Source organism: Aristolochia californica, unplaced genomic scaffold (genome assembly GCF_029961685.1).
Source record: "Aristolochia californica isolate CCGP_79_NKW_82.1479 unplaced genomic scaffold, dmAriCali1.0.hap1 SCAF_5, whole genome shotgun sequence".
Classification (NCBI taxonomy): domain Eukaryota; kingdom Viridiplantae; phylum Streptophyta; class Magnoliopsida; order Piperales; family Aristolochiaceae; genus Aristolochia; species Aristolochia californica.
In genome coordinates, this window is record NW_027182214.1 from 40867771 (window position 1) to 40890991 (window position 23221).

General features: G+C 35.0%; 1 protein-coding gene across 1 annotated transcript; it reads right to left on the reverse strand.

Moving 5' to 3' along the window:
- Positions 1-951: 951 nt before the first annotated feature.
- On the reverse strand, positions 952-11517 carry LOC137965029 (calcium-dependent protein kinase 13-like). The gene is made up of 7 exons (XM_068811422.1): positions 10790-11517; positions 8596-8739; positions 8258-8410; positions 2482-2597; positions 2220-2387; positions 1496-1726; positions 952-1335 (listed from the first exon to the last, which is right to left on the reverse strand). Exons 1-7 carry the CDS (start codon positions 11415-11417, stop codon positions 1186-1188), a joined length of 1590 nt encoding a protein of 529 aa, XP_068667523.1. The 5' UTR covers positions 11418-11517; the 3' UTR covers positions 952-1185.
- Between the last annotated feature and the right edge of the window lie 11704 nt (positions 11518-23221).

The following is a 23221-nucleotide window of genomic DNA, read 5'->3' on the forward strand; positions in this document are numbered from 1 at the left end:
TTCAGCATGTTCCCTCCTTATTCAGATAAGTTTTACCTTATATTCTATTCAAGATTTTGATAGTCACAAAGTTTTATATATTCAAGCCTAATTATCCTCCTCAAAATTCAGTTCTTTATTCATATTGTACTGCCGAAATCACCTTTTTTTTTTATTATGCGCATGAGTTTCTTTCATTCGTCGTTTGTTTGATTTAATTTTTATAACAAAACTTTTTGAAGCTCTCCTTAAGTTCAGGTTTGTTACAGGAGTAGCTACTCAATTAAGCTATTAAAACCCTAAATTAGGGTTTAAAGAATAGTTTTAGAAAGTATTCACTAGTTGTAGTTCATTTTTTATTGCTTTCTTGTTAGCACCTGGTTCAGTTTTTTTTCCTTTTTTAATCACCATTGAGTGATTAAAATTCTGGTTTAGAGTGTCAAACAGAAATAAAAAAATAAAAAAATAAAATAAAAAGGTTATGCTTGTGTGATCTTTATTAAATTACATAGTTTTGCATTTCATAGCTTCAAATATTTTGTTAGTTTTGAAAAATTCTTATTCTCTTTCCTCAGCTTCAGCTACTCCGGTATCTCTTATCTGGCGACACGAGAAAGCAACATCATTTTCTGAAATATTCGCTTCCATCGTCTCTGGGATGAAGTTTAAATCTTCTACAGAAACAACCTTCGGCAACGAAAGCCTGCAGGTCACTAGTCTTCGTTCCCATACTCCGGCGGAGAAGAGCCTCCGCCGGTCGGAACAGGTAATTAATATTCCTGAACAAGTTGTTACAAGCCAGTCAGCCAAGTAATTAATAAGACACCACAGGAAACATTGGTTGGCAAATCCGAGACAGGAGTCCTGATTTGATTTTTGATAGAGACGAAGTTGCGCAATGAGCAGAGAGCAGCGAGCAGTTAGCAGCCTCTCAAACTCATCATGCAGAAACCGAAAGAGCGAGTATCAAGATTGCAGAAAAACATACACAAGGCATCGATTGTATTACCAAAAGAGTGGAAAGAGTTATCCCTTGTTACACACACCACCATCACATCACCCACCACCTTCGTAAGCCAACCAGACAGGGTGCCACCTAAAAAACATCAAACAGCCCCCCTCCCACCGTAAATAATCAGGAAAAATGAGTCACCTCTATTGACGACCACAAATGACCCAGGACCTCTCACTCTTGTCATATATTTTTCACTCATTTCCCATATTAAGAGATCCATCTTTCATCAATTTTATGCTCAAGCTGTTGAACCTCCCTCTTGAGTAATGTCGAGAAGCCTTTCTCCAATCAGTTCCTGTCTTCATCATAGCAGCAAACTCCTCGTAACTGATCCGTCCATCCTGTGATATTAAGAAGAAATCATTTAAACAGATGCACGCTGAAAGAAGAAGTCACCATACTTTTCTTTCCATTTAGAGAAAAGGAAGACTGCCCTTTTTGTTGGATGCAGCCGCTGAGAAGATAACATGAAACAGGAAGCAACGGGAATAAAACACTCACCTTGTCCGTATCCACTTCTTGAAAAATGTCATTTGCCACATCTGCACAGCCTGCATCTCCATCTTCTAATAAAGCTTCCTGAAGCTCCTCTGGCTCAATATAACCATTACCATCTTTATCGAAATATGAGAAAGCTTTTCGAAGATGTTCATCATTGGCCATTCTCTGAAGATGAAGGAACACAGCAACAAATTCTCCATAATCTAGAGTTCCTTTTGCATTTGTACCAACCTGTTGGAACATTAAACTAGACAGTTTCAAATGTGAAGAGAGAAATGACAGTAACTTTAGAGCAGTTACTTCCAGACAAACTTAGTACAAGACCTATACTAATATATATGTGAAGCAGACTCAGAAATTTTATTGGATTGGAATTGCACAAGAACAAAGTGTTGGGAACAGCATTTTAACAGATACACAACATTGCCCCCAAAAAGGAATTAAGATGACAAGTTATTTATAACTATCTACCCCATGATTACCAAAGTGACAGGATTCATGCTTTTTCGTTTCAATACACACATGAAAAAAAGTCAACAGTGGATTTTCTGCATCCTAAAGAATCCAGTTTACATATCTTCTAAAATCCCTCCAAAAGCTTAATGCAGAAAAAGAAAGAGAATTGTTGAGTAATATTCCGCATGTGCCACTATTTTCTGTATTATGTGCCAAATAACTTCTTCCAGAGGAAAACAATTATGCCAAGGGGTTTATATGTACTTACAGCTTCTAGAAGAATTTGAACCTCAGATTCTGCAAGGTGTGAACCATGCTTTTGAAGTCCAGCTTTCAGTTCCTCAAAGGTAACAGCACCAGCATTATCTGTATCTATCTTCCTGAACATGTCTTTGATATCTCCAACTTCTTCAACAGACAGATGATCGGCAATAACCTATCAGGAGGCTATCACAAGTCAGGACTCAACCTCCAGAATCTCATAGCATGAACAGCACAAAAAATAGAGGATAATGTTTTAGTATACAGACCCTCAAAGCCTTTCTCTTGAATCTGTTCATCAATGAAAACTGTTTAAGTCTGGACTTGACAACATCTCCAAGTGGAACATTCGAAGCTTTTCTAGCATTTTGAAGCCATGGGTGCTCTGTATCAAAAGACAAATGCCCATCAAGAGATAGATTCTACTGGAGAACTATTAGGGGATGTATATTTACTTATATAAGAAAACACTGAAAATGATCAAGGGTTTCATGTGTATTAATTGACTTTCTTTAAGTCTATATACCCATATTATTTAAGAAAGAAAACAGCAGAGATAAACTGCTTCAACAAAGCGTGTTAGATCAGAGGAAATGCAAAGTTGACCTCTTGAATAACTAGAGAGAAAACCAACAGTGTGCAAGTTTCCCGGTTTTGCAGTTTCACATTCTCTCAAGACACTAAAATGTCAACCAAATCATTACCAGGTTTCTGAAGTAATCCTCGTATGCATTTAATAGACAGGTCTTTATCCCACATGACTTCTGTACGACAAAACAAATTCTATCCACCTATGTGAAAGCTAGCCTAGAAAGGAAAATAAAAGTAAATGAGATTAGCCTATTGGTTCTTCTCTCACATATACATACACCATCTTTTACAAGCCACATAGATCTGTGAGATGCTTTGGCACCAAGTTGAAGGGCACAAAAACTTACTTAGGGTCGTAAGTTCCACAACCTATGGATAAATTTTCACAGGAAAACTGAAGCTGAGTCACCAGTTCATATCTTCATTGAGCATGATTTCATAGTCCATATAAAAGACAAATGCATGATAATGCTACTCATTTTAAGATAAATAAGTGTAAATTTGAAGAAAGAGGAGAAATTAGCAAACAGAGGACACCAGGACCAGGTAACTTGAATCAGCCAAGAAAAAGTGAGTTAGCTAGATGTTAATCCTTCTCCCTTAAATCAAGTCATTTAATAGAATATTACAATGAAGACAAAATTGTCCCTTACAAAGACTGACTTAAGTCACAAATTACAATAAGAGAATTGTTGAAAAACTAGTACAAGGGCATTTTGGTCATTTTACCTTACCTTCACTCTCATATCTTGATGTAATCTTGTTCCCTATATTGAATTATGTCTATAGTCCAAGTTTCATGTATATAGGACATGTAGAATGGGAGATGTAAGAAGATTAGGGTTTCACTTAAATGAGGGGCATTATTGTAATTTTATGAAAATACTTAAACAAATAGGTTGGGGGTCATGCAAGACCCCCAGCGCAGCTCATTATATTGAGCCATCTTCTCATTCTTCTCTCTTTTTCTCACTCTCTCTTCATCTCTCTCTCTCTCTTCTTACTTTTATCATGGTATCAAAACAGTAGATCACTTTTGGGAAGGCCTTTTGAAACCTTTATCATCTTTTGAAGCCGACATTTACATAAAAGAAGGATCTCCTCAGGTTTTTTTGGGCTACTGGTTGGTAAAAATCCAATTTTTCTTTCTTTTTCTCTGCCATAACCTTAGGGTTACTAGTTCTACTATTCCTAGGACAACTCTTTATGATTTAAACTGCCCAAAAAGGGTTTTTTATGCTCATCTTGGAGGTGCACCAGCTCTCTTTTCTATTGTGCTGACATCATCCCTAGCCTATGCTGATGTCAGCCCTAATTGTTGATTATTTGGGTCATTTGATCTGGAATTTGAAGTCTATGCTATAATCTATGAATTTTGAAGTGTGGATATCACAGTAACTGCCCTAACCCTAATTCTGCATGGTGGGGCCCACCTAGGCTAGTCACACAGAAACTTTTGGAAGGTAAAATTGATCAGATTTGTGATTCTATACAAGCATTATGGCTGATTCTGGTGAAGTATATATGTCATCTAAAGAAGTTTCAGGTCCTGATGGAAAGGACATTATTACTATTACATCTGAAAAATTGAATGGTGACAATCATCTCAATTGGGCCAAATCTGTTAGGAAGTATTTAAAAGCAAAAAAAAACTAAAATTTATTAGGGATGATCCTCCCATTCCCCTGCATGATGATTGGGAAGTAGAAGAGAGCCCAGTTATAACTTGGATTTTCAACGGTATAAATTCTTCTCTTTGGAACCAAGTTAGGAATTTTGAAACTGCCAAAGCTATGTGGTTATCATTAGAAACTTTATATACTCAGGAGAGCAATCTTTCAAGGGTATATGGATTATACACTGATTTCTTTGGGTCGAAAAGAAGGAATTGTTTTGACTCAAAGGAAATATGTAACTGACATACTTCAAGAGTATGGTCTTTTGGGAGCTAAAACAATTTGATACACCTATAGAGGTAGGACACGATCTTCATGATGATTAGAGTCCAAAATTGAAACATAAAACAATATATCGGAGATTAATGGGCAAGCAAGCTCATATATGCTAAAGTTACTAGACCAAATATCTCATTTTCAATCTTTGTAGTGATTCAGTTCATGGAGCATCCGCATAAGATTCACCTAGAAGCTGCACAAAGAATTTAAAGATATCTGAAAGGAGCCGGGAAAGGATCTTCTCTTTAGACCCCAATGATCACTTGAGGATTGAAGTTTTTAACGATGTTGATTATGTAGCTTCAAGCTTGACAAAAAATCAACCATTGGGTACTGTATAATGCTAGGAGAAAACTTAATCAGTAGGAAGAGTAAGAAACAAAATATTGTTGTTTGATCTAGTGCAGAAGCGGAATATAGAGCAATGGCCCACACTATAAGTGAATTAATGTGGGTGAGATATGTTGCTTAGGAATTAGGCTTCTATCAGAAGGAACCTATGACTATGTACTGTGATAACCAGGTTGCAATCTATATTGTTAGTAATCCGATATTTCATGAGAAGTAGACTGTCATTTCATTCGGGATGCAATAACGAAGAAAGAGGTGATTATCCCATATGTTCGATCTGGTGATCAACTTGATGATGTTTTCACTAAAGTACCGGAGAAGCGTAAACTTCTGAACTTCTATAACAAGCTGGGTCTCTTTGTTACATACGCTCTAGCTTGAGGAGTGTTGAAAAACTAGTACAAGGGCATTTACCTTACCTCACTCTCATATCTTGATGTAATTTTGTTCCCTGTATTGAATTATGTCTATAGTCCAAGTTTCATGAATATAGGACATGTAGAATGGGACAAATAAGAAGATTAGTGTTCCACTTAAGTGAGGGACACTATTGTAATTTTATGAAAACCACTTAAACAAATAGGTTGGGGGTCATACCCCCAACACAGCTGGATTTTATTGAGCCTTCTTCCCATTCTTCTCTCTTTCTCTCGTTCTTTCTTCATCTCTCACTCCTTACTTTTTCAAGAATAATATCCTCAGCAACATAGACACACATATCAAACCCTCTGAATCAAAACAATGACAAAATTATCCCAGTATAGCATTGTGACAGAAATACCCCTAGAGTGTAAATCATATATGTCAACAAATAGCATTGAAAACATTGATGAGCAAGGCTGCAAGTAACAGTAGCTATAAGTTGGTACTAGGAGTCATGACAACTACCACTTGCAAGAAATACTGTTGCGAGTCTAACGAACATCTGTTTTAGAAATTTGAAGATTTCAACTCAGGACAAACAAACATACTCAATAAATACACTGGCTCATCAAGTTGACCTCACCCTAATTTCTTAAGCTCAGTTGTGAAGTAAAACTAGCCCAAATCTTGTTCCATGAAAGACAAAGTCTAACAAGGTTTAAGAACATTAAATTCAATTCTATTTTATTCATTCCAGAAAAACAAGGCCTGACGTAGAGCTCAAATAAGAGAAAGGAAAGCACAAAAGACCACAAAAGCCAGGTATCCAGGTAGAATTAAATATCAGATGCGCTAAGCCTTTCCCTGTTGATATAGTCAGATATAGATGAAGGTGCAGGATGATATTTTTTGAAAAAATAAAATAAAATTGAAAAAGTGGTGCATGGTGTATGGAAATCTGCAACTAAGCTAAGACTGAGACTAGTAGCATGAAAATACAGAGCAAAGACATTTTAGGTCTACTAAATTTCACCTTTTCTTTTTTTGCTTTTTATGAATGATTAAGGGTTCACTCTTTGAAGAGTAGACTGGAGGAGAAAGAGAATTTTCACTGCAACGTGATCAACCAACCTTTCAAGATCTGGGAATTGCAGCAGTGTAGGGTAATAGGGAACCCTCCCAGACCATATTCAACACAAGGAATGGATTGCATTTTCACACACACTAGAAAGCTATGAATCGAAGAAAAAGACTCACATAGAATGAGTGGAGTTAAATTTTTTTTAAATCTACTGCATAAAAAAGTATATATTATTTATTTTCAAATGACATTCTTATGCTTGAATATAGTATGAATTAAATAAATTATAACGTCAAATAAAAACGATTTATTTAATTTTTAGAAGAAATTATTGAATTGGATCAAAATTACAATATGTATCTATTATAGCTGGGAAAAATCTCAGTAAAATGTTCCAGCTCTAGCTAACCAGAAAAGTAGCAGTTTTTGTCAAATCTACAACACCTACAAAAGAGGATAGTATTCCAACTTCTTTCAAAACTTCAGATGCCCCCTTCAAAATTAAACATGTATATCTATCCAAAATCAAAATAAGCACACTCTGAACAATAATACAGTTATCATAGAAGTCAGTTACCCCTATCTTACCATCTCTTACAAGAGTATTCTCCAATTGGTAAAAGATGGACCTATAAGAACTCAACCTCACAATCACATTCAACCTTTTACATCCCAATCTTCTCAACAACATGTGGGGAAAGGACAATCATTAGACCATGTTAAATAGCGCAAATCTGAGTTGGAGGGCTTTACATGGATTAACTTAAAGATATCTGAAGAATCACAAGATCAGACATTCAAGAGCCTTCGTAACAGATACTAACCATGCAACATTTTCCTTTCTCTTTTCTTTGGAAAGAGTAACTGATGTGGTACATTACAATGTAGAAGAGTTAGCTGAAGAATATGTAAAGACAGAAGATCCACTTAATGTCACTCGTGTTTATAAAAGAAGGGGCTTCAACTTAAAGACAATGAGGCCTAATCAAAAGAAAAGGAAGTTGAATTTAGAGATAGTTGAGTTTTCTATTTTTGAAACAAGTTCTTAAAATAAAACTTAATTTGAAAGGTGGTCTATAAGCTGCAATTTCTGTTTTGTTGAAATCAAAAGTCTAAAGCAATGACTGGTATAGGCTTTTCAAATTTAATTCTGTAAAAAGAAAGTCAGCTCTAGTTAAATTCAACTTCCTTCTCTTTTAATTGAGCTTCTTTCTCTTTAAATTGAGCCTCCTTCCACGTATTTCATAAACATGGGTGACATCAGGGTGATCTCCTATCCATATTCTTAAAACTAACTCTTTCATACTATAATGCACTGCATGAATAACAATATAACATTAACATTGGGCAGGCTTTTTCTTTTCTCTTTCAATAATCTCTCCACAGAGTGAGCCGTAAAAGCCAACATAAGTTTTAGGCCTTCAATGCATAACTTGAAATCAAATAAATAAACTATCTTTCCTCAGTATCCAGTTCAAGTAAAGACCACAGTATATAAGCATCTCACAAAAACAGTAGTAAGTTCAAAAAGAAAAACCTATAACTAGTGCTTTATTCATCCTTGTGTATAAATTACTTTTCACAAAAAATATGCAAGGCATGTTTATAGTAAAAATATGAAAAAAGTATACAGGTCCTAACAAAAACCTAGTAAATATTACACTTCAACATCAAAACATGGGTTGCAAGAAAGGAGCAAAATACCAAGAACTTGCTTGGCTGTTAATCGAAGTTTTGAATCTGGCTCCAACATGCACCGTACCAAATCCTTGGCATTATCTGAAACATTAGGCCATGGGTCCCGTTTAAAGTCTATATTTCCACGAAGAATTGCCTGTGCAACTCCCTGTTCCGTCTCTGCATCAAGAACATAAACTTGTCATAGTTTGAAGAGGGAGGAGGGGGGCAAGGGAAGAGAGAGAGAGAGAAAAAGAGAGACAGGTGACACTGATGTACAGTTATTACAACATATTTCTTAAGCAGTGAATGGACATCTATTACCCTGTGATTAAAAAGATAGGATCAACCTGAACAGAACTTACCAGCCCAAAATGGAGGGACTCCACACAATAAAATGTACAGAATGACTCCAGCACTCCAAATATCTATTTCAGGACCATAGTTTCGCTTCAGCACTTCTGGAGCCATGTAGTAAGGGCTTCCAACAATCTCAGAGAACTTTTCTCCTATGATGTCAAAGAATAAAATGTTAGAACCAGAACCGAAACTTGCTAGCTTCTAACCAAAACCAACAAAGTGGACAAAAAATAATAATAAAATGCTCAGCATAATTTCATATTGACACTCACAGGCAGCTTCTGAAAAATGAGATCAGTGTTTAATATGTTCCTTATATCCATAGACACTTTGGAGAAAATGGTAAACTTAATTTAGCCTTTTAAAAAAATGAAACAAGAACTTTAAAAAGAGGAGCAAGTTCAAAGAGAGGGGCAAAACAATGTAACAAGCAACAAGACCCAATGCTGAGTTACTTGGGAATAGGCAAAGGATAAATACAAGTGACATTCCCCACGCAAACACTTTTTTAAGTGTGCAAATAAATACCAAGCAATTCGGGACAAAACAATGTAACAACCAACAAGGCCCAATGCTGAGTTACTTGACAAAAGGCAAGGATAAATACAAGTGACATTCCCCACGCAAACACTTTTTTAAGTGTGCAAATAAATAATAAGCAATTGGGAACAGAATCAAATAGCCCCTTTCAGTGTTCTTGCTTTATGTCAACCCAAACAGTTAAATTTTACAAAATGCAAATTTCTTTTTAGATCAACAATATCATAGATGTGTAGTTTAAAAATGCAAACTCTAAAAGCTTCCAATTAGTCCACTCATGCAAACTAAATGGAGCGAAATGTAGGTTGAAATAGAACACGAAGTGTGAAGAAAATGATGCTGTCTTTCAGCGAGAACACCACTAGACACTGAAAAGAGGTGAAATTACAGCTACAGCATTGAGTGCCAGAGAAACTGTACAATGCATTTTTCTCATGGTAGTTATATGCGCATTGCACCAAATAATAACTGGCTGGGAAAGAATCAAAAGTATTGACAAACCGTTCTATTCATAATTGTGAAACAAATGAAGAAAGTACGCAGAAAATACAGCACAGCGGCATTGAGCACATCAGTTGATTTAGTTAAAAGCCATTCTTTATACTAACAGCTTCATTAATTGGTTCTAAAAGATGTATCATTTCTTGATGTGGCAAGGATCCATATAGCCAGGAACTAGTAAAGAAGTTCTTAAAGAGATGGTAAGAAGCAGCGACAACTAGTGTCCTTTCTGTTTGGAGCAGTGCAATTAGTATGAGTTTTGAACCATAGATTATTTATTAACTCACTCCTTCAACAAGAAACAATATATTCCGACTAAATACTAAATTCCCATAAAAAAAAATTGGTCAGAAAGATTATATTTTTGGAAATGTTGATAGATCTTTTCTTCTAACTCAATCAATTGTAAATAATTTTGCTCTTTTATCAATTAAACCTCAAGCTAGATTTTTCCACCGACAGAATATAGTTTAACCTGTCTATCAGCTTGGAGCATCATGGGATGTTAAGAAAGATCTGTTCCAGTTGACTGGACTTCCTAAAGCGCCTTCATCTATTGGATGTAAGCATCATCCCCATATATATAGATATGGATGCCCAATAGAACAACAAAAAGAAGAGAAATAACAAAGAAAAATCAGCCAGAAAAATGAAGAAGAAAATCCATCCACAGGGTTACGAAAAAAGTAAATAAAAAACGTAATTGCTCAACAATAAGAAACGTAATAAGAAAACCATTACGATTGAAAATCATCTTAGATTTTACTCGCCGTCATAACTTCATGAAAAAAACACGCCATTGCAGCATTGTTAACACCGCGCACGCGCAGTGTGCCCCATTTACCCTAGCCAGCGACATCAGCCCACAAACAATTTTTTCCCTGCTAATTAACTAATTTCGAACTCGCAAACAGGAACTACATAACACACGCGACTGGCCAACTTCACTACAGAAAAGGAACTTAATACATTCCTTCTAAGCACTACATACACAAATAGACATAAAAATACAAACCCTCAACTCGCATTTACGATCCATCTCTAATTAATGAAATCAACAGTTTGTTACATTAACACTTGCCTCCTTTAGGCAGATAGGCTTGACATAATCCCAACATACAAGAGAATCCACGAAAAAAATAAAAGGAAAAAGAGTACCTTGTTTGAAGAAAATGGAAAGGCCAAAGTCAATCGCCTTAAGTGGAGAATTTTCCTTCTTGTTTGCGAACAAGAAATTCTCCGGCTTCAGATCCCGATGGATGACTCCATGCTTGTGACACAACTGGACGACCTCCACTATAGTTCTGGTGACAGTGGCAGCAGCCCTCTCGGAGTAATGTCCCCTGGCAACAATCCGATCGAAGAGCTCACCACCCTCGCAAAGCTCCATAACCAAATGCACAGCATTCTCATCTTCACACGCCTCCCTCAAGCTAACAATGCTGGCATCCTTTGGCAAATGCTTCATGATAGCTACCTCCCGACGCACATCCTCGATGTCGACGGCCGTCCGGAGCTTCCGCTTGGAAATGGACTTGCAGGCGAGCAGCTCTCTCGACTCTCGTTCGATGCAGAGGTAGGTAACACCGAACTCCCCCCGGCCGAGCTCCCGGTCAACCACGTACTTTTCGTCGATCTTCTCACTGGACTTGTCGGTCAGCACGTTGAACCCCTTCTTCAGGTTGGGCTCCTTTTCCCTGCGCGCCTGCTCGGAGGTGGGTTGGAGAGGCCTCGGTTTCACATCCTCCCTCGCCACCGCCGCCGGCGAGCGGCAACAATTCCCCATCTTCCTCCCTTCTTTTCTTCAATTTTCCCCTTTTTTCCTTCCCTTGGATTACTTAATTCTTACATGGGAGTTCCGACAGTAGGAGAGAGTGAAAGAAGCAACAGACGTCCGCGAGTACGCTTTTTCTTCGGAACCTTTATTTAACGAGAATTACTTTTCTTAATTCCCCTTTTTTATCATTAAGTAAAAAATAAAGTTTAAAAATAAATAAATAAAAAGCAAGCTTCGGTTGCCCGTACTCTCGCCCTGTCGCCCTCTTCCAATCGTACTCGCGCCGTTCGCGCTTTATTAGTCTTTGTCGGCCGTCGAAAGGACGAGCCAAGACGGCTTCCTTTACTGCTGCGATTGGTCTCCTCTTTTCTTCTTTGAATTTGGTTTGGTACAGCCCGCCAGGTATACTCGCGATACTGGCTTCGCTCATTCCACATTTGTACACGATTGGCCCCACCCATCTCCCCCACACTGCAAGACAGAATGGACTTTTCTGTCACAAATGCCACCGGGTCCCACAAAATCCACCTAGACACCTAGTCACCGCTTCCCTTGGATTCCTCTACAGGCATGATGGATGGCAGAGTGTGGGGGTTGCATGGGCCATGCGCAAGGCCCAAGTAAGTGGGCCCAGACCACTTGAACGACCATGATCAGCGTGAGTTTCCCCTTTTTTTTTTTATTTGAAAAAAAAAAAAGAAAAAAAGAAACATGTCCTTTTGTTTTTTAAATACCTAATGGTGTTAAGTAGAATGTTAGGTTCTGGTTGCTATAATTGGAGGGAACATGTGGGGCCTGAATTCTTATTTAGCATGCTTTGATTTTCCCTTCTTTTGAGATAAAAGAGAAGATGAGACCTCAAAGAGCTATTTTATTTTACTCTCTTCATTTTCTTTTGCAATCTTATTCTTCAAGGCAAAGAATGGGGATTCTTCAAGGCTTGTTTTCTCTTTTCTTTCTCTCTGGATTTGTTGATGGGGATTATTTGGAGTCTATCTTACTTAAATTAATGAAAGTCATGAGTGGTGGTGATTACTATCCAGGATTGTTCAAAAGCTTTCCAATGTTTGCTTTTGAGTTTCAACTTTGAATAGATTAAAAAGCTCATTAATGGATGGTTAGGTTTGGTTTGATCATTCAATGAATTTGAAATCAGTTTCTCCCTACTTGATTTTAATTAAGGTTGTTTTTTTGTGTTTGTACTTTGTAAGGATGAACATCAAACAAGGGGACATGTACTTCTTTTAATTGATTTATTATTTGATATTTTATTACTCTTGTTTGAATTTATTTTCTCTTCTTTGGTTTTTCAGAGTCAAAAGAATTTTTCTTTCATTTGAGCTAATCTTATAAAAACTAAGTTAACCTCAATTTTGCTCCAATTGTTTGAACTAAAATTATTCCTTGACTTCATGAATTGCTTTGAAAGTTTCATAAATTAAATAATCTAAGTGCATTTGGTTAATCTACAACTCAATCCACTCCTAATCCTCAATATTTTGATCAAACTTATAAAATAATGTATTTTATTTGTATATGAATTCAATATTTTCATATTCATATAATAATAGATTAGTATTTAAAAATATCCAACAAACCCTGTCTCTAAATAATTTATTATCATTTGATTAATTATTTAATATATTAATATAGTAATGTTTCAACTAACCAAACAATGCTATGTAGGGGTAGCATTGAATCGAGCTGAACTCGAACCTGCCTATGATCGAATTGGGTTTGATTTAAATTGAGTTCGAGCTCGAACTCTAACCTACATTTAAAACTTGGCAAAAAATACATGTCAAATAAATTGTATATAAAATTATACATATATTTTACATAAAATTGGGCATGACGTCTACTTAAAATTGGGCATAGCTTATGTACATAATACCTGCATAAAATTGTTTATATACTCTACATAAAATTATTCATAAACAGTGCATAATATTATGCATAAACTTTATACAATAATCAAACATAAAAAATTAAATGGAATATCAATATCAATTTACAATCACCCTAATAAAAACTATAAAACCAGTATAAATTTATAAACTCTATCTCTTTCTCTTCATGCTAGAAAACAATATACTATGTCCCCGCATGAACAAAATCTCCACCTATGAAAAAAATAAAAGAATAAAATGTAGGAATGGAGAATAATATTGTCTTAACAGTAGCAAGGCGCACTCATATTCGATTCAAAATGTTTATGGTGTTTAAGATGAAAAAATAAGTGATCCATTTCGACAAGAACATCAAAAGTAATATATGAATGAACTTAATTTGTATTTGTAACTTTTGTTGGGATAATTGTCCGGTTGTGCATAGACAAACATAAAAAATGTCAAAGCGGTGATGTCGGTCAATCACTTTGGCTCTTTCAAGGATGTGATCTCTCTAACTGTAGGCATGGTTGTTTGTGGACGATCTTCTTCCATGAATTAGGGTGTTGTTTAATTTTCCATACTCATTCACCTACAATAAATTCAAAAGGCTCACAACGCCTGTGCCTCAACTAATACCTGACAAAATCAGTACAACAACTCAACTGGCTTCTTTTGAACTGTTTTATGATCTTCGGGGACCAACCATATGCTTGTTGCCTTTCTTCTCGCAAAAAAAATAGGACAATCTTGTTAGGAATTAGACGCCCTAATTCCAAACTAACGAGAGCAATAATAATAATCGCAAAAAAAAGAAAAACAAGCACAAGAACAAACAACAAGATTTATACAAGTTCGCCTCAAGGTGAGACTAAGACTTGTCTTCTGCCACTGCAGTAATCCACTATGAATATCAAATAGTTTACAAGAGAAATCCCACACACTTACAGGAATTTTTCTCTAACCTCTTGGGCTGCAACTTATGAAGTTCCTCGGATGATAAAACCCTAATAGCAGCGCCCTCAAATATAAAGAGAAAATTAGGGCAATTGGATCACAAGTGTGAAATCCCCAAACTACCCATAATGAAACAACAGTCAATATATCGTGGATCTGAAGAGGGCTCCGCCCCCATGACAACCTTACTGTGAAGGTCAACTGGCATATCGACTCAATGTAAGGCGTTAATTAGGCTCCACAATTTAACATATTTATGAGACATATCCAACTGTGATGAATAAGCCTTGATACTTAATTTGATTTCATTGCAAAACTAGCTAATTTTTATACTAAAAATTGCAGATTTTGGCGATGGTAAGTCCATATATAAGCGAAGGTGAGCAAAAACAACAGAGTAACGTAGCAGTCAAAGTGAAGAGGATTCAACGGCAAGATAAGTAAGAAGTTGATTTGATGGCATTAATGTTCGATGGGTTTTTGACACATCAAGTTGAAATTAGACTTCTATAAAATGCAAATTATGTACTTAGAATTCATCTTTGCCAAAAGTGTGTTCCAACATCTATCCACTCATTTAATGGTAAGATTGAAAAAAAAAATCCTTGGAATTATAGAAAAAGGAAGAAAACCCTAAACCAGACCGACCTCCTTCAATCATCCAATTGTTTGAGCTATGCTTTCAGTTGCTCAATTTTAAGGCCCATTGATCTCTGCAATGCTACTTTATCATCTTTCGATAGTTTAGCCAAAAGGCCATTGAACATATCTAAAACAATTTTCACCGCATCCCGAACACATTCTGCCTCTTCGTTGAAATAAACAATTTATTTTGATTCCAACACCATCTCAATCTCCTCACGAGCTTCCACAAATTTCAGATTTATCTTGTCTATTTCCTTGTTGTGATCACAACTTGCATCCAACTTGGTACTAAAATACTTAATTGTCGCATGATCCCTAAATTGGGTCAAGAGACTCAAGCGGCTAGAGAACAGAAAAGGACAAATTTTTGAAATAGATAAGGAAGACATGTTGGGGTTTGCAAGTGAAAGAGGTCCTGAAATGGTTCGCTTTTGTAGAAGAACAAGGTTTTCCAAAAGGAAGGAGGATAAGGGTTTCGAAGGTTGTCGAAAAGGGTATTTGGAGATAAATTTGCAGAGGAAGCAAGGTCACGTGGGAGGCATTATTGAGAGTTGAGAGGATAAACGGAAGATTTACCGAGCTTCCGAATCCCTAATTCGCTGACTCCTCGAAATCAAAGCCCAAAGACAGAAAGTCGAAGAGATGAAGGTTTGCCAAAAATTAGGGTTTGGGCCCGAAATTGCTCGTTAAGTAACAAGTCGGCTCGTGAACCACTGAACTGAACCGTTGTTCGCTCGAGCTCTACTCTTTTACTTAAATGAGCCCGAACCTCTACTCAAATTTAGTTCGAGTTCGAGATTTATCAAGTCGAACTGAGTCTGAATCGAGCCGAGCTTTAGCTGTTCGCAAACCGACTCGATTTGATGTCACCCCTAAGAAAGATATAGTTCCAAATTATGTTTTTAAGAACTAAGATTTATGTTTCAGACTTTGCATGTTGTGTTTCTAAGAAAGATATTTTTAAGACTTTTAGATTTGCTTATAGAAGCTGATAATTATGAACAATGAAAGAAAATTGAGAGTAGACCATTTGGTGTAAGAATTGTATTTCAAAATTTGATCTATGTTTTGCTGGTTAGAATAGTTCTTGTTTTATAAGAAAAATATTTAAGTTATGATTTTGATAATTAAGATTGATGAATAAACACAAAACTTTTAAATTATATAGCATATTTATCCGCTTCAATCCATACTTGATTTAGTCTGTGTCAACATGGTTTATACATAAAGATAAATAAAAAATATTAAATCACCTAATCCGATCCAAGGTAGGGATTTGGTCAATTTTTTAATATGTGAACCACAATGAATTATTTGTGGTTTTCGTAATCCATCCATCCAATCTAAACCATTTGCAGCCCCATTTGTTGATTCATCAATCTAAACACTTAACTTTGAAAAAAAAACAATAGAAACATTTCTATTTGAAACATCAAAATTGAGTCATCAAACCTTCACAATAACATGTTACACCAAGATATTTTTAAGCAAAGTCCACATATTGACCTACTGACTTGTTCTGATTATACCATGTTAAGGTTAAGTCTATGTCACTCCCCAAATAGCTTGGCAAAGTTAAAAGGATTCTGTTTGGAAAATTTAATTTGTAAAACTTGAATAACACTAATAAACCCAAATAAGTAATGCCAGTGTCGACATGTACCTCTTTGTTGAACCCCTTTACTAATCACATAAAATAAATTAAACTTAAATAGGCCCGAGGCACGTATTGATTGCCTTGGAAAGATATATGCCTCTTGCCTTTGCACTTGATGCTGGCAATCATCCCCCATGATACAACAAACCCTATGCCCTCTTAGATGTGCACAATACTAAAATAGCAGAACTTAGTAGGATTTTCATAGATTGCTTGAATTGGATCAAATGGAGGTCTTTTCCTCTTTTTCTATCAAAGACCCAAAAAAACACTTGAGAACTCAAGAACGCTTTTTTGTTCTTTCAAAGAACACTGATTTTCTTATCTTTATATCACTCTCTCAAATGTATCTCTATTTATAGAGCAAGGAAAATCTCCCCCTTGATCAAGGACTGTATTTATCCATCCAATGACTATAATCCTCGTCTATCCTAATGATCAGGTTATTCTGATCGATTCGTTCATGTTATGTGCAAGCCTACATGCAATGTTACTTGAGAAACTATGCACACTTGTGCACATGGGCACCCCCTACACACTTACACACACGCGTGTCTCACACATTTTTCAAACATGAAGGAGGTGTTGAGGCATATACACCTCTTGAGTCTCTTTGCTCTGAGCAATGTGGGACTAAGAGATTGAAGGAAAAATAAGGCACGCAAGCTCGAGCCTCACTCGAGAATGCATGCTTAAAAAAAAAGTTTAACATTCCCCACAAGTTTTTTAAAAATTTGAAAACTGACAAATGATTTGAAAAGAAAAAAAGAATTTCAAAAACAAAGTTTGTGCAATTAGTATGCTATAGTATTTTATGACAAGTGCCTTTTGGACTTTAACACTAGTTGTAGGTGAATGAATCTTGAACTTGGACTTTATGTATAAGCTATGAGAATACTAAACAACTAAGTATTAAACCTACATGGGATTTCCATCAGGGTGGCACGTTACTACCATGTGTAGGTATTTTGTCTTGTGAGTAATGATTAGAGAACAAGCCTTAATTCTTGATAGACTACGACCCACAATCACAGTCCCATCAGTGGTATCTCCTAGGGTATACTACAACTCTATACCTTACTATAATAGCCTCCATATCATTAAGGTAATAAACCAATTTTATATCCAGTGCAATTGACCACTTGTTTCATAAAGATGGAATGTGAAATAAATTCACTTTAATTTAGTACTCTTACCAATCACTTATTTAGCTTGGTTTTCCCATTCAACCTTCATATTGAGATTTCCACTCAGATTATTTGGGTTGCCACTTATGGTGACTCATGTAGTAAGCTTTAATCCCATCTCCCTCGAAACATAGTATATTTGTCCTCTTGACAAACCCTTGGTCAGATGATCTGCCAAGTTTTCTACTGTTTTAATACAACTCAAGGTTATAAGTTAAGTAGATATGACCTTCCTCAAAATTTTATATCAAAGTTCAATATGCCTATCTGACTTTGAATTATGATTTTTATTTTTTACTTTCACAATAATCGCTTGATTATCACAATTAATCAAATAACTGGATCTGGCTTATCCATCATGTGAATGTCTAATAGTATACCCCTAAGCTATTTAGTTTCTCCACCAGCCAACTCTAAGTTTACCATTTCAGACTCCATAGAATATTTTACAATCAAGGATTGCTTGGAAGATTTCCAAGCGACAACACCACCACATAGTACAAATACAATACCACTAATGGCTTTTATACTATCAAAATTAGAAATCCAGTTAGCATCGTTGAACCTTTCAAGTATAGTAGGAAATCCAAAATAGTGTATTATGTAATTAAAGGTACCTTTCAAATATTTCAGAAGTCTTTCAATAGGATCCCAATGACTTTTTTTAGGTTACTCGTATACATACTCAATCTTCCTATTTTGTAGGAAAAATCTGGTCTGGTATAATTTGATAAATATATTAGACTTTCAAAATTTTGAAGATACCTCATCAAAGAAACACTACCCCCACCATTCTTCTTTAATTTTATGCTACAATTTTATGGTGTGCTAGTTGGTTTATTGTTCTCATACCCAAACCATTTCAAAACTTTTTTCCACATAATGAGATTGACTCAAAATAATCACATTTTCATTTTTTATTACTCTTATTCCTAAAATTACATTCGCTAACCTTAGGTCATTTATGTCAAAGTTATCACTAATATATTTTTTACCTCTAAAGTTTTGACATTTTCATTTCTAAAAGTTAAAATATCATTTAGTTAAAGACATAAAATAATGAAAGAGTTATCTTATATTTTCTAGTACACACATTTGTCAAAATAAAAAATATATATATTAAAACCATAAGAAAGGATCACCTTATCAAAATTTTCATGTCATTGCCTAGGAGCATGTTCTAGACCATAAAAATTGACTAACTTACACACTTTATTCTCTTGACTAGGAACTACAAAAACTCAAGCTGCTCCACAAAAATTTCTTCCTTTAATTCACCATTAAGAAAGGTGGTTTTAACATCCATTAGATGGATCTTCAAAAAACATTGCCTTATCAAATTCTTTAATAGTGCTTATAGAAATCTCTTGTAAATCTGATTGTTCTACTAAAAATCAATGTGTTCATGTTTTTTAGTATCCTATAAAAGCTATATCATAAGCTCTAGGACTCAACTTTGCCATCATGTTGAAGTTAATTTTAACTTTAGCAAGGCAACCGCAATATTTAAAACTAGGTTTCTACCCCACTATAACTCATATGGTGTTTTTTTTATTGTCTTTGTATGATATACGATTAAATATTATTGGGAAGACCAAAACTAGACAACATGGAGTTAATCATGTCTAAATATGTTTTATTTTTCCTTTCAATAATTTCATTAGACTGGGGAGAACAAGGAGTTGTGTTCTCATCAATGATACTATATTCCTCAAAAAAAAATTCCAAATTTTGTACAACTATATTCTCCTCCAATTGGCTTAAGTCTTTCTATTGTTTTTATAGGTTCAATTTTTAATTTCTGGTTTATAATTTTTAAAACTTTCTACTGCTTTATCTTTTAGTCTTAATTAAATACACATAGTAGTATTTTGACATATCATCTATAAATGTAATAAAATATCTTTTTCCTCTGGTAAAAAAACCAATCATCTTACAAAAGTCACTACGTATAAGCTTTAATAGGTCGAAAGATTCTATTTGTTGACTTAAATGGCTTTGTAGATTATTTTGATAGGACACATATCTCACATTTATTTTTTCAATATATGTTATTTTTAGGATTAGATCTAGTTTCATCATTCTTTTTGAAGTATTCATATTTATGTGTCCAAGTCTACCATGCCAAAAGACAAAAGAATCAACTAACATGACATAAAATGGAATTTTGTTCACTCTAAATGAAATATGTGGGAGCTTGATAGAACTTAAATGCAAAGAATGTGAAGAGAAAATTGAATGTTTAAGCAAATTTGAAGTTTTTCTCTTCAACATGGTAAAATCAGAATTTTAAACCCAAAAATATTCTTTAGAGGTTTGGTATACAAATGTAACTTCAACTCATTGTCCTCTACTAGCAGTTTTTTGCTTATCTTTGAGAAATTGCAAAAAGTGTTAATCGATCAATCATATATAATGACTATAATATTTATGTTCCAGAAACTTGTTGATCGATCAGTGCATCAATCAATGAGTTTTGAACTTTTCAAAACACTCACGATTATGTTTTATAGAAATGGTTATGCAGAGTTTCAAAAGATTAATCATGAAATAGAGGATGATCAATCATGTTTTATAACCACATCTAGTAGCATTCTATGTGATTGATCATGCCAAACTTGACGATCGATCATGCTTTATAAACTCTACTAGTCTACATTTCATATGATCAATCAAACTCTTGAAGGTTGATTGATTATGCAAGATGTTATTGTACTATTTTGACATTTAAGCATGATAAAGGTTATTCTAATGGATTTGTCAATTGTAAAATATTTACAATCATCGATAAAACATGGTTTTAAAATATTGTATTCCCTAAAAATCCATAACTTAAATAGGCTTAAGAATGTGAATTTGGTTGGTTATCTACTTACATAACTAGAGTTCTTGAGATTTACTACTTGACTTTTACCCTTTTTTAAATATTTAACCTATTTTTTTCTAAAAACTTTTTTTTATAGCAACAATCTTCAATGAATTTTTACTTTGGGTATTAAGTTAGCAACTTGATTGATTATTTTTTTGCCGTGAGTTTGTGCCATAGACCTTATAATATATGTGTACGAAGGAATATGTCTAAAATACAATGATAACACCATTAGTAGTATACTTTCAAGCTACCCATTTTATTATCATCAAAATAATGGAGACTAACATATTGTTACCATTGGTCTAATAAGTTGCATTTGTGTAAATCCATCAATCAATTTGATTAAATGCCAGTTTTAACTTTTAAGTTAGTTGTAACTAATCTATCATAGGTTCCAACTGAGCTAGTCCCAATTATCATATTCGCCTGAGTCGTTGTTTTATCACCTTTTCTATGTCTACATTATTTAACAAAGTGACTCGAATTTCCACAGACATAACAAATCCTCTTATTCTATTTCTTCTTATTATTTTTTAGGCTTACCAAAGTGATTATTAGGTTTCTTCTTGGTAAAATTAGTCTTCTTGAATTCTATCAAATTTACTTTTCTACCAACTTCAAAGACAACACCCAATTTTTCTATGTTGTTTCTATGTTTTTCTTCAATCTGGATTGAAAACAACACTTCATCTAATGAGTGAAGTTGTCTTTTATGCTTCATTTGGAGTTTAAAATCTGACCATGATAAAGTTTTTCTATGAGAGCAGATATTTGAATTTAGTTATCTATTGGGATACCCTTCACGATGATCTTAGCACCAATATTTTGAGTCTCATGTGATTGATTGATCACTGATTTTCCATCTACCATCATGTTGGTAAAACGCTCTCCTATAAAAACCTTTTTGTTTTAACTCAGTTTTTTGCTCATACTTTGTCTCTAAAGTTTTTTGTAACTCTCTCGCAATATTAGCATCAAACTATTTGTCATATAAGTTGTTGCTAAGAGCACTAAGGATCAGTCCATGGTACAAATAATCATCTCTTTCATATTTATGTTTAGTATCTGATCTCTCTAGCTCATGATCTTTAGAGTTACTTATGGGAGGTTCATTAAGAATTAGATAAAACTAATCTAATGTTGTTAACTAGTATTCTATTTCCTTCTGACATCTAGCAAAAGTATTTTCATCCAAAGATTAGGGTTTCAATGTTTTGTTCAATAAGTTTGTGGATTTTCCCATCATAATATTCAAGAAGTCAAATCTCTTTCAAAATTATTGGAAAAACTAAACTCTCAAAACTTGAACAACACTAATAAACCCAAATAAGTAATGTTAGTATTGACGCATACCTTTTCACCGAACTGTTTCACCAATGATATAAAATAAATAAATTAAATAATACCTTAAATAGGCCCGAGGTGTGTATGCATTGTCTTCGAAAGAGTTTCACCTCCAGCAGTGTACTAGAAGCTGACAATCCCTACCCAAAATACAATAGACCTTATGCCCTCTTTGATGTAAACAATACTAAGATGGGCCAACGACCTCTATAAGATTTTTTTCCTGATTGCTTGAACTGGATAAAATGAAGGTATTTTTCTTCTTTTTTTATAAAAAAACTAAAAATCTCCTCAAGAACAGGAAGAACACCTTTTTTTTCTTTCAAGGCACGATGATTTTCTTATTTGTATGTCTCTCTCCGGCATGTGCTTTTATTTATACAACTTTCTACCCACAGAAGGAAATTTTTTTCTTGATTTCCAGACTAATCTAACTGTCCTATAACAGCTCAATCTAACGGTTCAGATCAGTAACGCCTAATGTGATGGTTTAAATCTATAACTACATCATTTGATGGTTAAAATTTTTAACTGCACGATTTGATGGTTCAAATCCATAATCAAACAATTTGACAAGTTAGACCCATAACCATCCATCCAGGCCCCACATATATGATGCACGTTAACATGTAGAGCCCACACACACACACACACGTATGCATGGCAGCTCAAGCATGAGACCACAAACACGAGCACATATGGGAACCTCGCATAGACATGCACGTGATCAAATATTAAGGAAGTGTTGAGGCATATAAAACCTCTTGAGTCTCATTTATATGAGCAATGTTAAACCCTATAACTTAGGCAGGGACGGAGTTTGTATCAGTTTACACTCTCGTCTTCTATAAATCGAGAAGGATTTGTTTAGAAAATATACGTTTATAATTCCTTCGGCAGAAAGATTCGAGACAGGCACTTGTAAAAGACGAAACAAAAGCGGTTGGAAGAGAGACATGAGACTCTCCGTTGATTTTTCTACCCTCCAAAGCGTAAGAAGACACGACGTGGGTCACATCGATGTCTAAAGAGTGCGACGAAAGATTAGATTCTGCAACCTTTAACTGAAGACGATGAGAGTAGTAGAGATTCCAGTAACTTCAAAGCTCTGAGCTGATTTTTAGTGAAGAAGATTAGTCGAGGCGCATCCATTGCTTAACCGAGAAAACTCAATAGACATCACGAACGAGTGATGCTCCACAAGGCGGTGATGATGTTGGATAAGATAAGTATGATCGATGGTTACTAGAACAGATAAAAAT